The following is a 14,994-nucleotide window of genomic DNA, read 5'->3' on the forward strand; positions in this document are numbered from 1 at the left end:
GGCAGGTTTGCACTGTCGGGAGGCAAGCACCCTTACCGCTGAACCATCTCACCATCTCGTCTTTTCTTTCTTTTGTTGTAGTACTGGGAATGGAATCCAGGACTTGAAGCATGTCAGGCAAGCATTCTCAGTGAGCTACATCCCCTGCCACAGTTACTTAGAAAACTTAACAGATGCTCTAAAATGAGAGAAACAAAAATTCCAAGGGGGAAAAAAATTAAGTTGTGTTGGCTAGTGTCCTTTCATAGCGTGGGCTTCTATCACTCGATGGCAAAGGAATGAAGTCCCAACAGATCTCAATGGGGGAAAAGATACGGTTTCTGCTGCTGAATTCTTAGAATTATTGTGAAAACATTTCTGAGTGTTGCTAACTAAGGAAATGTGTATCCTAAACCAGTCCTCACTGCACAGACCTTGGAAGTTCCTGCCTTTACGTAGGAAATGTCAGAGGACTCTCCCCTGAACAGTCCTCTACACAAATGTGTCAAGCCAGCCTCGTTCCTCGACACCATGTAGAGCAGGCACTTCTGTGGGCCAAGCTCTGCGCAGCTCTTCTCTTTGAGTCCAAACCTTAAAAGAAATTCCCCAGCCTGCCCTTGAACACTAGACTGAGGTGGAAGCTAAGACCAGCCCTATTCAGTGCGACAACACACAGGGACACCAACTGCACAGCAGCTGGGGAATTCCAGTTTTTGGAAAACAAATTTGATCGAAGCCTTTCGGGTATCGGCAAATCATTCTGAGGGACTGTGCTGGGTTGAGAGTGGACTTGGAGATGCTGCAGAGACTTTCTTCCACAGAAAATGGTGCTTCCCCTGCCTCTCCAGTGCTCACAATCTTCCAACAATGCTGTCACTTACCGAGCCACTACTCTGTGACACCACACAAGGCACTCATACCAACACTGTAGCATGTGACTCTCACCACTCCATAAGGGCACACTGGTTCTCACTAGTTCTCCAGTGGCTTACAGACCATGGATGGGCTGTGATGTCAATATAGGCCTCCTAAACCCAAGTCTAGCTTGCCTATCCCCAAAGCATCAAGGCCAAGGAGATCGGCAATGAACTTGTCTTCACTGTGCCTATTCTCCCTTCATGCATTTTAAGACAGTTCAACACTTCTATGGATAGATAATATTAGACGCCTGTTCCTCCCTCTCTCACTCATTCAACAAATATTTGATTTCTCATATTATTTCATCACTATTGTTATACAACAATAGTGCATGGGCATGGTATATGAGTGTGCGTGTGTAGCGCAGCATGTATGCGGAGGCCAGGTGACAACTTTATACAGTCAGTTCTTTCCTTCTGCCTTTGTGAAGGTTCCAGAGATTGAACTCGGGTCATCAGGTTTGCACAGCAAGTGCCTTTACCCACTGAGCCATCTCAATGGCCCTTAGCACATATTTTAAAAGCTAGGTTGGGTCTTTGAAGATGAGTAAGGAACCGACCCACTTAAGAAGCTATGTGAGAAGATCGTGAACATGGGTCCTATGACAATACCAAACGTGCCGTCCACGCTTCTTCATCTGTAAGATGTGACCACTGAAGAAAATAAAACTCTGTAACCTCTCAACTGTACCATGTTCCGCATATATAGACAATGTTCACTACGGAACCAGGAGAAAACATTTTGATACTTTTAATATAAAAAATACAAAACGAGATCACATACACTTATGTGTCTTGTCTTTCAGCCAAGGAGATTTAAGCTGCTATACTAATAGTCACAGTTAACAGTTCATCTGGAGGGTGGTTTGGTGCTCCTGGGTCCAGCAGGAAGGCAAGATGGAGGAGGGAGGGTCAGTGAGAAGACGACGAGGCAATGGAGGGGCTCAGCCTGAGGTCTGTGACAGAACTGTACCAGTCAAGGCTGATGGTTGGGACCATGAGACCAAGCTGGCTGATTCTTCCAGACCCCCAAGGCGGCTGTTCAGAGTGAGAAGGGCAGCCCACTATTATTCTTAAGGAAAGGCTGAGTGTGCTGCCCATCTGTTGAAAGCACCGTAGACACTTCATTAATTGGTTCATTGAGTTGAGAGTATATGACCATATGAAACTCTCAAGGTCCTGTAAAACCCCAAAAGGACAGGTGACACTCTAGAGAACTTTCATAAAACCAAAGAGTTTATAGTTGGTAGGAAAGCAATGCCTTCTCCTGATTCATGGGAAAATAAAGAAGACACCCATGCACGCATGCACATATGCGCAACACAACAAACCATATTTGTCATGGAGCTGGAGAGCACAGTGTACATAGCTTCAATGCCAAGCTGTCCTCCCCTATACAAACACAGAGATTCCTCCACACTGATAACGTGACCACAGTGCAATTAGTGTGTTTGCTTGTTTTTGAGATAGGGGCAACACACACACACACACACACACACACACACACACACACACACACACACACACACACACACACACAGAGTCCAGGCTGGCTTCATACTGGAAATTCTTATGTATCAGCCTGGTGGGGGTGTGCTGAGATTACGGGAACACACCACAAGGTAATTTAAAAGAATTCCTGAGTTAATTTTGAATCGCCTATTGATTTTTCTGAAATCTACAGAGGTTTTTCTACTAGATAAAAATTCTTTCCATTAAATCTTAAAAAAACAAAAATAAAAATAAATCTACCTTTAGGTGACTAAGCTGGAACCAGACAGAATAAAACAAGCCTAAACAATGTTATCAATACTCCTAGGAATTTAAATAAACTATATAAAATGAATCTAATCTGTAACTACATTCAGCAAGCATGTGCTGGCAAAGCCAGGAAAGTGGCTTGGTAGCAGTTCAGCTCTTGCAAACAGAGCTCTGAGGATGATTTATGTCATCCTGGAAATCCAGTTCTCTTCAATCAAAGGCTGACAGGCTTGCTACTTCCTTATTAAAGCCTAAAGGCAAGGTATGTCTCAAAGTGTATGTTTTCAGACCTTAAATGTTCTCAGCAAAGGTAGTGTTGAGTCTCTACCTTTCTCCCTGATGTTTTAAAAGCTAAGCTGAATGCTTCCAGTCTCTGATAAGACAGTGCTTTGAAGGGACATCTTGGCACTCTGTCAGCAAAGCCTTGGTTTTGAAACTTCACATCTGAGGGGCAAAGTTTCTTTTTATCTGTAGCCAGAAAGCATCCAATGGGCATCCTTTCAGCACAGTTGCTAAGATCTGTGTGATTATTAATGAAAATCTCTGGGAGGTAGGTGGTGGCCCATATCTTTAATCCTAGCAGAGGGAAGCAGAGGCAAGCAGATCTCTTTGAGTTCAAGGCCAGCATGGTCTACAGAGCCAGTTCCAGGATAGGCAAGTCTACACAGAGGAACCCTGACTCAAGAAGAAACCCCTCCCAGAAGAAAAGCCTCAGTTATGGCACTAATACTAATGCTTTGCTCTGTTGTAGGTTTCTTTTTGCTGTTGTTTTTTGAATGTGAAGTTACAAAGAGCCCATCTTTTGGTAAAGGGATGGGTGGAAGGCAGGCAGGCTGATCAGTCAACTGACTCCAATGAAAGCATACATTTAAAGGTGCCTGATTTGGACCTCAGTGCCAAGGGCCATGCCAAAGGATCTTTGTCACACTTCCAAATGTCCTGACGCATGCTTCACACCTACCAAGTTTGGAGCTGAATGTCTAGAATTAAGTATTTGCAGAAAGTTGGAATGACATAGCCTCCCTGGAGTCACCCTTGAATTATGCACAGTGTAGAAAGAGAGAATGCTACCAGAGAGCCAGGACCCCTCAGTGTGTGCCCCAGGTCCTTTTGCTTTTAAATCTTGTCTTTGTTTTGTTATCAGAGTAACACCCAGAATCTCAGATAAATGATTCCAGGAACCCTAGATCTAGACGCCCTGGTCCCTGAGAGAGAGAAGGGCCACCTATCTTCAGAAAACAGAGCGTGCCACCTGAACTCATATCCCCATAACCTGGGCCTTTGACACCCTCATCTAAGTTTCCAGGGGGCTAAGAGAGAATGTCTCAGCAGTTATGAACACTTGCTGCTCTTGTAGGACTGGAGCTCCATTCTCAACACCCACACCAGGCAACTCACACTGCCTGTAACCCCAGCTCTAGGGGCCCTACACATTCCTCTGACCTGTAGAAGCACTTCCACAACTTGTGTTTACACACACATACACACATAAAAAGAAAATAAACCTCTTTTTAAAGTTTCCACTCAAAAGTGCTCACCACTAGATAATCAAACATAAAATTGTTACACACTTCTTAAAATCACACACAACCATCTCAAATAGATTAAAAGTTGCTACGTGTACAAGTTCTTTATTCACTAAAAACAAGCAAAAATACTCAATACCTCCCCACCCCAAAAAAGACCAAAGAAACGAAATTCCAATGGCCCTTAAAAGTAGCAAACATAAAAAAGGCAAAGGCATTTTAGTTCCTTCTATAGCCTACAGGTACTAGGCCATAGTTTGGGACTTTTTAATGCTTTTTTTACAGTTTGATTTATGAATTTTTGCATGTTGTGTGTTGTGTGTGCATGCATTTGCCTGCCTGCTCGCACCATGGACAACTTACAGAAGACAATTCTCTCCTTCTACCATGTAGGTTCTGGGCATCAAATTCTGGTTGTCAGCCTATTAGTAAGCACCCTTACCTGCTGAGCCATCTTGCCGGCACCTTGTTTCGCTTTTGTTTGTACACATTATTGACAGTAGAATTTTGGAACGAATCGATCCAATCTATTTTCTAAGATAAGATGCTTCTGAGTTACTTCCAAGCAAACCCCAAGTGTGGGATCCTTAAGATGCAGACATGCTATCACACCCTGCCTGCACATCCAATTACAACACGAGTCCGTGTGCAACAGAGGACATGTGGGAAAGAGAGGCCGTGGTAAAAATCCCTAGGGTCTTCTATGGGTCTGGGAGCCAGGGTTGGTTGTGTGAGCATGCCATTTCAAACCTACATGTATGAGTGTATGGGTGTGAGTGTGAACTTGTGTGGGTGTGTGTTAGTGTGTGTGAGCAATGTGAAGGTGAGGATGAGCACAAGTGAGCATGTGTGAGAGAAAGCGGGCACGCTTGAGCGTGCTCAGATGCATTTGTAGTAGTGCTGTACACACAGAAGCGAGTCAGAGAAGCAGGGGCAGGGCTAGCTTCATTTGCCAAACATCAAAAGGACGGCCCACAGGCCTCCCAGGTCAATCAAGATGTCTGGCCTCCTGCAGACAAAATAGCAGTCTTGACCCAATGAGCAGATGGTTTGGTGTTCCAGATAAGCTCTAGCATCACAGTGAGTCTAAGAGTTCCCCTCTGCTCATAGTGCAGGCTCTCAACCAGAGAGCAAAAGTCCCTAGGATCCCATAATTTCCAGTTGGTTACCCACACGCCTCTGACCCCAACACACATTCATAGTCAGTCTCTCTCTCTCTCTCTCTCTCTCTCTCTCTCTCTCTCTCTCTCTCTCTCTCTCTCTCTCTCTCTCCAGAGAGCAACGACAGCAGGGAATTTCTTTTTCCCTGACTCCCCTCCAGGTGTTTAAGAAAACCTGTTCAAAGATGAGAGGCAGGTAGATGGGACAACAGCTCACTTCTACCTCTGGGCCTCTTACCTAACCTGAAAACACCAGTTAGCTCCCTGCTTGCACATCTGTTTTTACTCTGACAAATGAAGGAGAAAAAAAGAGAAGCTGTTGCTGTTTACCTGTTATTATTTATATCCCCTTTCACTCCTTCCCAGACAAGATTTCCTTTTCAAACATGGATGTATGGAGCTTTTTGGTAAGCAGTAGGTAAGAGCTGCTCAGCCACCACAACAGCACAACAGTGAGCAAATGGAAGATGGATAACAAGTCAATGCTGTTTCCGTGCTTCAGGGTTTTGAAACAAAAGGGGGTGGGGTGGGCAGAAGACCCTCTCTTACTAGGCCTTAACTGCTGAGCAGAGGACAGGGGAATGCCTTCCAAGAGAAGCATTTTCCATCTGGCTTGTGGCCACTACCTGCTCCAGGCAGACTGCTGCCCACCCCTTCTCTAAGGGGGTATGCTGGTGCCTGGGAGCAGGTGCAAGATGTCTGGGATCCCTGTCCCAGCCACAAAATGCCAGGCTGATCAGGACTCAACTTTGCATACAAATTTGCCTCTAGATCACCAGCAGACAGGTTTCAGGGAAAGCAATTCCTGATCTTCAAAACTAGACCGTGATTTCTGAAGTAGAAGCTGAAAAAGAATCGTGTTTTAGAATTCAAAATTTTTTAGTAAAGTGTGCTGAGCCGAACTGTAACGCACCCACTAAGGATGGAGAAAGTTATTGGTGTGCAAATGGGTGGAATCTCACATTCAAGATGAAACCAGAGGCTACCCACTAAAATACCATGCAGCTTTCCCCACATGGTAGCCTACAACTCTTGCATGCCAGGTTAGGAAATTCCCCCATCCTCCCTGGAGAGGCAAGAGAAAGGCCATCCCATTTTAGAAGAGGTAGCTTCAACACTTACATCTCCTAAAAGAAGCTGACCTCAAGCTGGAATTAACCGAATAGTAGGAATGAACATCCGTCACTGCCACAGACAGACCAAGAGTCAGTGTAACGAACCCAAACACACAAGTGCAAATGTGCCCGGAATGGGCCCATCGCAACTTACACCTGGTAGTGACACAGTGTGCCCAACTCAGACAACGCAATCCAAATAGCATCCTGCTACAAAAGAAAATGCTTGGCTCAAAAGATAGTTTACATTTCAATCCACACGTCATACTACACACTAGTTACGTGGACTACATTGATATCGCCAAGTCCTGCCTAACTTACTGAGCGAGGCTTAGTCGTTGCTCATGCCATGGGTCAACCACACAACCACATCTCCAGAGGTCAGGGTCCTGTCACAGAATCACCTCACTCACATTTCTGCCTGGGAGTAGAGACTTGAGTGGAGCCAACAGAACTCGTCGTCAGCCTGAGTGAATCACGACATTAAGTGTTTCGCTTCATCAAGCGAACGCTGCATTCGACAGCTCTTCACTATCTTTGGAAATCAGGAGGGCTTGTTATTGTTGACATTCATGAATATTATGTACTTTCAAACCCATTTTTAAAAAGATGTGAACGGTAGGGATGACTCCAATTCAACTGTCCAGCCTACAAAGTGCTTGGGTGGTACCTCTGCGACCCGCAGCAAACCTGCCTGTAGAAAAATATTGGTTGTGATTCCACCAGAGCCCTGCTCGGAGTCCTTACTGTTCAGCAGAAAGTAAGGAAACCAGGCGAGTACTCAGAAAGGCCTGCTGAAAACATGAATTCTAAGAAATGCACAGCAACACTCACCACTCTGGGCTTCTGCTGGTCGAGAGTATGCAAAAAGGCTGAGTTGGGGTCCAGCGTGCGCTCAGGGTCACTGGAGATGTCCTCCTCTGAGTCCTCATAGGAAGAGGAGAAGCCAGTGGAGGAGGCCGAGGAGGATGAAAGCTTCCTCAGAGGCAGGGGACCCCGAGGGCTTCCTTGGATTTCATCTAAGCCCCCATCCTCCTGAGCACCCATGTCTGTGATGATGACAGCTGGGATGGCAGGGACGCTGCTGGGGCTGCAGGCCTCTTTGAAGGAGGCCTCGTCCTTCTGATCTGGGGGCATCTCTTGGCAGCTTCGATGAGCATCTCTGTCATGCAGCTGGCTTCCCCAAGTTTCCATCAGCTGTACCCCTGTGTCACACGTCCAGATCAAGGGACCTTCCTCCACAGCACTTTGCCAAACCCTGGAACTCTCAGGCTGCACACCCATCCTGTCCCCAGGGAGGCACCGGGGTTCTTTCAAATCTGTTGCCACTTCCCCAGGTGGTAAAGGTCCCAGCATTGTGACACAAAGAGTTTCTGCCCCGACATCCCTGGTCCCTGGCTGTGCTGCCTGGCTGCCCCCAAGCAAGCCCAGTGCTGGAGACCCTTCTCCCACAATGTTCAGGGTCTGCTCGGGTGCTGGGATCCCTGCGATCCTACTTCCTGCCTCCTCAGGACCTACGGAGCCTAGGTCTCCTGGCAGTCTAGACCATCTCGGGTCGTCCGAAGCCTCTGAGCTTTGGGCATTCACAGTCCTCTCTTCTGGCCTTTTGATGACTTCAGGTGTCCAGGAACCTTGCCCACCAACAGGGTGAATTCCTCTCCCCACTCTCCCAGGAGGCTCTCTAATGTGGGTCCGGCCAGGCTCGGAGGCTGAGCCTGTCTCCCTGTCCAGAAACTGCCCCTGTCTCTCCATCTGCGCCTCCCAGGGGCGCACGCCCCGGAGCTCGCAGGCTGCCTCCATGAGGGCAGAATCATGTCCAGGGTGTGGTCCAACGGATGAGGCTGAAGCTGCCACTTTAGTGGTCAATGCTAAACTAGTTCCAAAGTGCTCCGGTGAGGGAGCAACCCTCTTGTCAATTTCCATGGCTGTGGGTGAGCCACAGCGGGGATTGGCCCGGGTGCCTCCCTCCATCCTCACTGAAGCAGATGGACTCTGAGTCCCTAACCTGGTCGGGCTGGCAGGGCGTAAAAGAGGGGCCACTCCCTCCTTGTCCTTCCAGGGGTGTGGGCTGAGCCTGCTTCTCCTCCCAGAGTTGGGGTCTGGGGTCTCTGTACATTGATCTCCCCAGGACTTTGTCCTCCGTTCCTCACTTGGGGAGCACTGCGCCAAGACCCTTCCAGGGGGCTGGCTGCTGCTTCGGAAGGGACACGGGGAGGGCGAACGAGCCCTGCCCAGACGCGGGCTTCGGGGGGCTTGGACGGCAGAGCTCTGGGCCTGGATTTGCGCCTCGAACATGTCCACTTTCTGGTTCACCTGCACATTTTGCAGTTCGCGCTGCAGAATCCGCAGCTTCCTCTGGGCCTCCTCTGGCCCAGGTGGGGAGAGGGTGCGGGCCGCCACCACCTGCTGCGCGTCCCCTCGCAGGCGGCCAGCCCAACTCGGACTTCCCACGCCGCTGCTGCTGCTGCTGCCGCTGCCACCGCCGCCGCCGCTGCTACTATTCAGCCTACGCCGGCCGCTGCGCCAGCCCCCAGGACTCGGGGGCTCCTCCAGCGACAGTGACTCGGCTGGGGGGAAGAGGAAGGAGGCGCCTCTCCCGGGGCTGAAGACGCTGCCGGGGCTCAGAGCGGCCCTCCCCGAGGGCTGAGGTGTGTCGCCGCCGCTGGGCCGGGGGCCGCCACTCTTGAGTTCGTTGGTGCTGTTCATGATCACCAGGCTATTGAGGGCATAGCAGTACACAGCCATAGTACTGGGTCTGCCGCGCCGCCCGCCGCCCGCCGCGGCTCTCCGTCCCGCTCCACCGCCCGCGCCGCCTCCTCCCGCGGCTCCCGGCTCAGTCCTGGAGGCCCGGCGGCCACCGCTCCGCACGCCGCGGGAGCTGCATGGCCTAGGCGGCGGGCTCGGGGCACGATCGCGGGCTCGGCCCCCGCCCCAAGCTCCATAAACGATCTCGCGGCTGTCGAGACACAAGGAGGAAAGTCAGACTTTCAGAAGGCGCAGAGGGGAGGGTGCAGAGAGCCCCGACCCCCCCCCGCCCCCCGCAGAGGCCAGCGGGAGTCCCCGGACCCCAGTGTGCTGGGGGCAGGGTGCCCCCCGGATGCCTGGCCTACAGGGGCTGAGATGCTCCGTGTGGAGGCATGCCGGGCTGCTCCTGCTTTCCGGCCGTGGTCCACCTCCCCCAGCTCTAAGAACACCTAGAATCCCAAATTCTACGATTAGTCTCGGTAGCCACGCGGATGGCCGAGGAAGGAGGGACAACTGCTGGGTCCCTAGGCGAGGCTGGTCAAGTTCCCCTGGCCGGAGCAAACACCGGCTGTCGAGGATGACAGGCAGCCCTGCTCCACCCTCTCAGGACATCAGAGACCAAGTCACAGGGAACCTGACCCGGACTTGCCTTCCCCAAACCGCTGCCTGAACTGAGACCCGGGCCGTTTTCTCTGCTGATCCTGGACTTGGGGCTGTCTCCCTCCGCCTGGGAGGGTGCGGGCGGGGGGGGGGAGGCAAAGCACTTTGCAGTACTAGTGTGTTTTGTGAATGTGGGCACGCGTGCGCGCCTGGGGCCAAAACTCAGCAGTTTCCAGTACTGGAATCAAATAGTGGAGACCACTACTGTCGTCCCCTCACACCCCGCAGCGTGCGAGTGTGTGTGTGTGTGTGTGTGTGTGTGTGTGTGTGTGTGTGTGTGTGTGTGTGTGTGTGTTGGGGTGGGGTTGGAAGGGCTTCGTGCCCGCAGTCACTCAGTCCTGCGCTCATCCTGTTAGCAAGCACCCAGGTGTCTCTGTAGGCTCCGGGACCCGCACCCTTGCATCCATCCATCGGAGGAACTCTGAGCTTGCTTGCACGGCTGCAGCCCGGAAGCCTTCTAAGTGTGCAGGCCTGAGAATCTGCAGCCCTCCGGCGGACGGCATGCTAAGCTCGGAGCGGGACGGCGGAGGGCAGGGCCTTGCGCATCGCGGGCGGGCGGGCGGGCGGGCAGCCTCTCCTGGCGCCAACAGAGCCGCCCGGCAGTCCGAGCCCCAGACGCCCGCAGCGCGCCGGGGAGGCGGCGGCGGGGCCCGGAAGGCGGTGGGAAAGCCGAATCGCCTCCGCTATGCCCAGCGCCACCCTCCCAAGTCAGCCTTCCCCCTCTGCGCTGTGTTCGGACCCCGGAACACCCGAAGGAGCCCCAGCCCAGATGGAGCGGAAAGAGGGTTCAGAGGCGAGGGCCAGGAAGGAGCCGCCACGCTTACCTGCAATTTGCTCAGACTCCCAGGTCCCGTGCAGGCGACATGCCCCGTGGACTCGGGGCTTGGGCAGACCAGGTGGTTTAAAGTAGAAAACGCCCCCGAAGGATTTCCGCAACAACTTATGGAAGACGAAAAAATTTGGGTACAAAGAGGCTGAATGCACCGGTGCAGGGGCCAGGCGATCGGGGGTGGGGGTGGGGGGCGGCAACGCCAGGCCGACCCTGGGCAGCTCCTTGCTTGGTAGGAGACACTACCGCTGTCAGCGTCTGCTCCCGGCTACTTCAGTGTTTGTTCAATGTAAGATTAAAAAAAAAAAAAAGTTGGGGGTTGGGGGAGGAGGCAGAAAGGCGGGGGCTTGGGGGAGGAAGGCAGGAAGGAAGTTGTGAGCCTGTCTGGGGTTGAACTCAGCGGAACAAGTTTTTCTTTTCTTCTTTTTTTTTCTATTGCTTGGCAAGACCGAGGGAGGGAAACACTTTTTTTTTTTTTAAAGTTTCCATTGTTAGCTAACAAAAAAGAAAAAAAAAGAGGCTTTTAACTTCTGCGGGTTTAAGATACACCATTTATTTTCCACCCCTCGACCAAGGTTTGCTGGTGTCTAGTTTTATGAAGCTACTTTTGAAAACTGTTTTTAATAAAGTTTTGAATGTTTTGCTAAACAAAGCCGCTAGTGGGGGATCTGTTAGCATTTAAAACGGGCTAAAATTCTGCATAAACAGCTTGTGTGCTTGTACACAATAGGCAAATTTTAAAAGCTATATTGTAGGGCATTTCCCTGCACAATTGCAAATTTTAAATGCGTTTGTTAGGGTAGCATTTTGGAAGGCCGGCTGGGCTAGGAGCTGCTGAAGGGTGTGCATGCAGGGTGATTGCTTGGTGTTGTGCATTTATCTATGACTGCACACAGCAACTGTGCCATTCCCATATTTTTGCACTCAATCCTTAAAGTTATTTTAAGAAAAAGCATAGTCCTGAGCTCAGGCCTGATCAAGGTCTGAAAACACTTGCTCAGTTTCCTGTGAACTTACTCTCCTGTGCTTTCAAGCATTCAACTGGATCCTCAAAAAATGGGGGGCCATCAGGCAACATTACAAGGCAGGGGAACCCCCCCACACACACACACACTCTTAAGCCTGGGCACTGCCAGTGTGTTTTGCATAATTCCCTAAATCTTAACCCTAGCATTTAGTGGAAATGGGGAAACACAGCTGTGAGGCTTAGGAGGTTTAAGAATCCCAAGCTTGAATCCACCCTTATATCCTGATTAGCCAAAATTCAGATGGAAACTCTGGCTTTGCCTGTAGCAAACAGACGGCTCACTTGTTTATGTAACAATACCGTTGAAGTGAGCAAAGCAACCTGCTGCTTGGTCAGGAAAAGACTCAAGCAAATCCGAAACCAAGAGCTCTTCAAGCCAAGAATTCCTGGAATCAGACACATCCTTTCTGAATTAAAAAAAAAAATGCAAAACACACACACACAAAATGCCACGAAGGGACTGAATCTCCCACCCTCCGTGGGGCTGAATAAAAAGAGCCCAGTGTTTGTTCAAGTGCTAACTCAGGCTCTAGGTGGTTCCTCAAAGAAGCCACCTCTGTGCTCCTTGTTTGGTCCCTAGTGGCAAGAAGAGGAGTTGCCCAGAAGACTCATGCCCTAAAATCTAATCTGAGAGGTGATCTCCCTAGGGGATGCCAAGAGCCATGACAAGTGTCACAGTGGAAGCCACAGAAGAGCCTAGCAAAGCGCACACAAAGCATAGGAAGTAACCTTCCCAGCCCGGGAGAAGCTGTCCACAGCTGCTACCATCTCACACAGGTGGTTCAGTCAGCCTTCCCTAGCTGAGAAATGAAGGCTTCCTGAGAAATCCTCTACCAATCAGCAGCTGTCAAATATGCAGACAGGACTTCTGGCTTGGATGCAAGGAAGTTCCACCAGGCGATAATCCAAACTGTGACATTGAGTAGGTTTGGTTGGGTGAAAGTTCCAAATTTGGAAATCAATGTGGTAGTCTTTACGTCCTACCGTAGAATCCAGCTGGTTTCCACAATTTAAAACAATGTAACATGTAGTAGTTGCTATTTGCCAGACACTGTTTTAAACACATCAGGAATTATTCAGGACTAGGGATGCAATATGGGTGATAGAATGCCTTGCTGGCATGCACAGTGTTCTGTGTTTGATCCTCAGCACCACATAAAACAGGCATGTTGGCCTAGTGACAGATACCTACAATCCCAGCACTCCAGATGCGGAAGCAGGAGGGTAGGAAGTTCAGAGTCAGTCCCCTGGGGTGGTGCACACCTTTAATCCTAGCACTTGGGAGACAGAGGCAGGTGAGGCCAACCTGGTCTACAGAACAAGTTCCAGGACAGTCAGGACTACATAGCATAGAGAGTTTGAAGCCAGCTTGGGCTACCTGAGATCATGTCTCAGCAACCCCTCCCTGCCCCTAACACATATAAAAGAAAAACACAATTTACATATTTTCAACCTTTTAACAACCCTGTCAGGTAGGCGATGTTACAAGCCTCATTTACACAAGAAATTAGAGCCAAGACATTTGAAAACTTCTGATACCACCTCCAATACCAAAGCTGGTAAGGCTCCATCAGTGCCAGTGCAGACTGGTCACAGAATCCATGCTTGTTGCTACTTCTTACACCAGTCACTTACAACTAGCTACCACCTAACTTTTCAGAGGCCCCATTTGCTCACTTTTGGGATAGAATTTTAAAGATCAACACTCTGAACTTAATATGTAAAAAAAAAGGGCAGCTGAAAAAAATCCTTAGCTCACATCATACTCAACGATGAAGGACTGGGGCGATGCGCTCTACAATCATGAGAAGGTTAGGGTGTCTGCTTTTACTACCTTTCAACATTGTACTTAAAAAGCTGAATGAGGTAGCGAGTGCCTATAATCCCAACACTCCAGCTTCATTGCAAATACATTGCAAATTCAACAACAGTTTGAGCTATGTGAGAACCTGCTGTGGAATAATCCCTTTGTACACTGTGTAAATATAGGTCTCTGGGATTGGTTTAATAAAGAAGACAGCCTGCCAATAGCTGAACAGAGTAAGCTTAGGCAGGAGATGTTAGGATTCAGGCATCTGTACTGGCCTGCCTTTGGAGTTCTGACAGGATACGCCCCTCTCAGTTAGTGCTACTAAGAGCACCACCTGAGCCTATTCACTATGTTCCCTTTTAAAAAGGGCCCTGCCCACCTCCCATCTCTCCCTCCCCCTCTCCCCCCTCCCCCTCTCCCTTCCCCTCTCCCCCCTCCCCCTCTCCCCCTCTCCCTCTCTCCACTTCTTTCCTCTCTCCAATGCTCCTGTCCCCAGAGGCTGGTCTCCCTCCTCCCCCCCCTTTTTTAACAATCCCTTTCCCCCCCCCAAAAAAAAATCCCTCTATTTGAACTCTGTCGAATGGTGTCTTTCTCTCTCAAGCCACTTAAAAAAAAAATTACAACAGGAGAGCCAGACTAGGAGAATACTGGAAGAAGGGCAGAGTCTGGAGTCACCAGCCAAATGCAGAGGGAGCAGGAGATGATTGTGGCATGCTAATTAAGGTACTGCCATGTGTCATGATGTAAATAAGAAATACAGGTTAACGTAAAATGTAAGAGCTAGTTAGTAATAAGCCTAAGCTATTGGCCTAGCTTTTGTAATTAAGTCTCTGAGTGATTATTTGAGAGCAGTTGCAGGATAGAAACTTCCACCTACAAGAACCTGTCTCAAAAAACAAAACCTTTGTACTTGATGTCCTAGTCAGTGTAGTCACACAAGAAAAAGTAACAAAAGGCATTTAAGCCAAAAGAAGTAAAATTATTATTTTTTAAAGACTCTATGCATGTCTGCAGATAAAAACCTAGTAGAATTTATCAGAAGCTACTTGAAATATAAATATTTTAGAAAATGTGTCTCTATTTCTATTATTACTAAGAAAGCCACAACCTGGTTAGTTTAAACAGAAATATATTTTCTCATAGTTCTCAAGGCTAGAAGTATGAGATTAAGGTATTAGCAGGGTTGGTTCTTCAGAGGCCTCTCTCCCTGGATCACGTGATCTTCCTGTGTGTGTGCCAATGTGGTCATGTCTTCTTCTTCTAAGGACCCCTGGATTAGAACCCACCATACCTAGTTCAACCCTAATTGCCATTTAAAAGATCATATTTCCAATTGAAATCTCATTCTGAGACACTGGGGTTGGGACTTGACCATGTAATTAGTTACTCCATAACAGCAAGGTTATGAAAGACATAAGATGAATAAAATATACTTTGCCAACTGTATGCCTTTCAGAAATGCTAG

General features: G+C 49.2%; 1 protein-coding gene across 1 annotated transcript in view; it reads right to left on the reverse strand.

Annotated features, from left to right (window-relative positions):
* Positions 1-11,000, reverse strand: part of Itpkb (inositol-trisphosphate 3-kinase B) — a 90,352-nt gene extending 79,352 nt beyond the window's left edge. Inside the window, exons 1-2 of the mRNA XM_027418844.2 lie at positions 10,688-11,000; positions 7,293-9,414 (exon numbers count right to left, since the gene is read on the reverse strand). Of these exons, the coding sequence (XP_027274645.1) occupies positions 7,293-9,203 (1,911 nt within the window). The 5' untranslated portion in view covers positions 9,204-9,414; positions 10,688-11,000. The remainder of the gene's footprint in view (positions 1-7,292; positions 9,415-10,687) is intronic.
* Between the last annotated feature and the right edge of the window lie 3,994 nt (positions 11,001-14,994).

This window comes from Cricetulus griseus, chromosome 5 (genome assembly GCF_003668045.3).
Source record: "Cricetulus griseus strain 17A/GY chromosome 5, alternate assembly CriGri-PICRH-1.0, whole genome shotgun sequence".
NCBI classification, from domain to species: domain Eukaryota; kingdom Metazoa; phylum Chordata; class Mammalia; order Rodentia; family Cricetidae; genus Cricetulus; species Cricetulus griseus.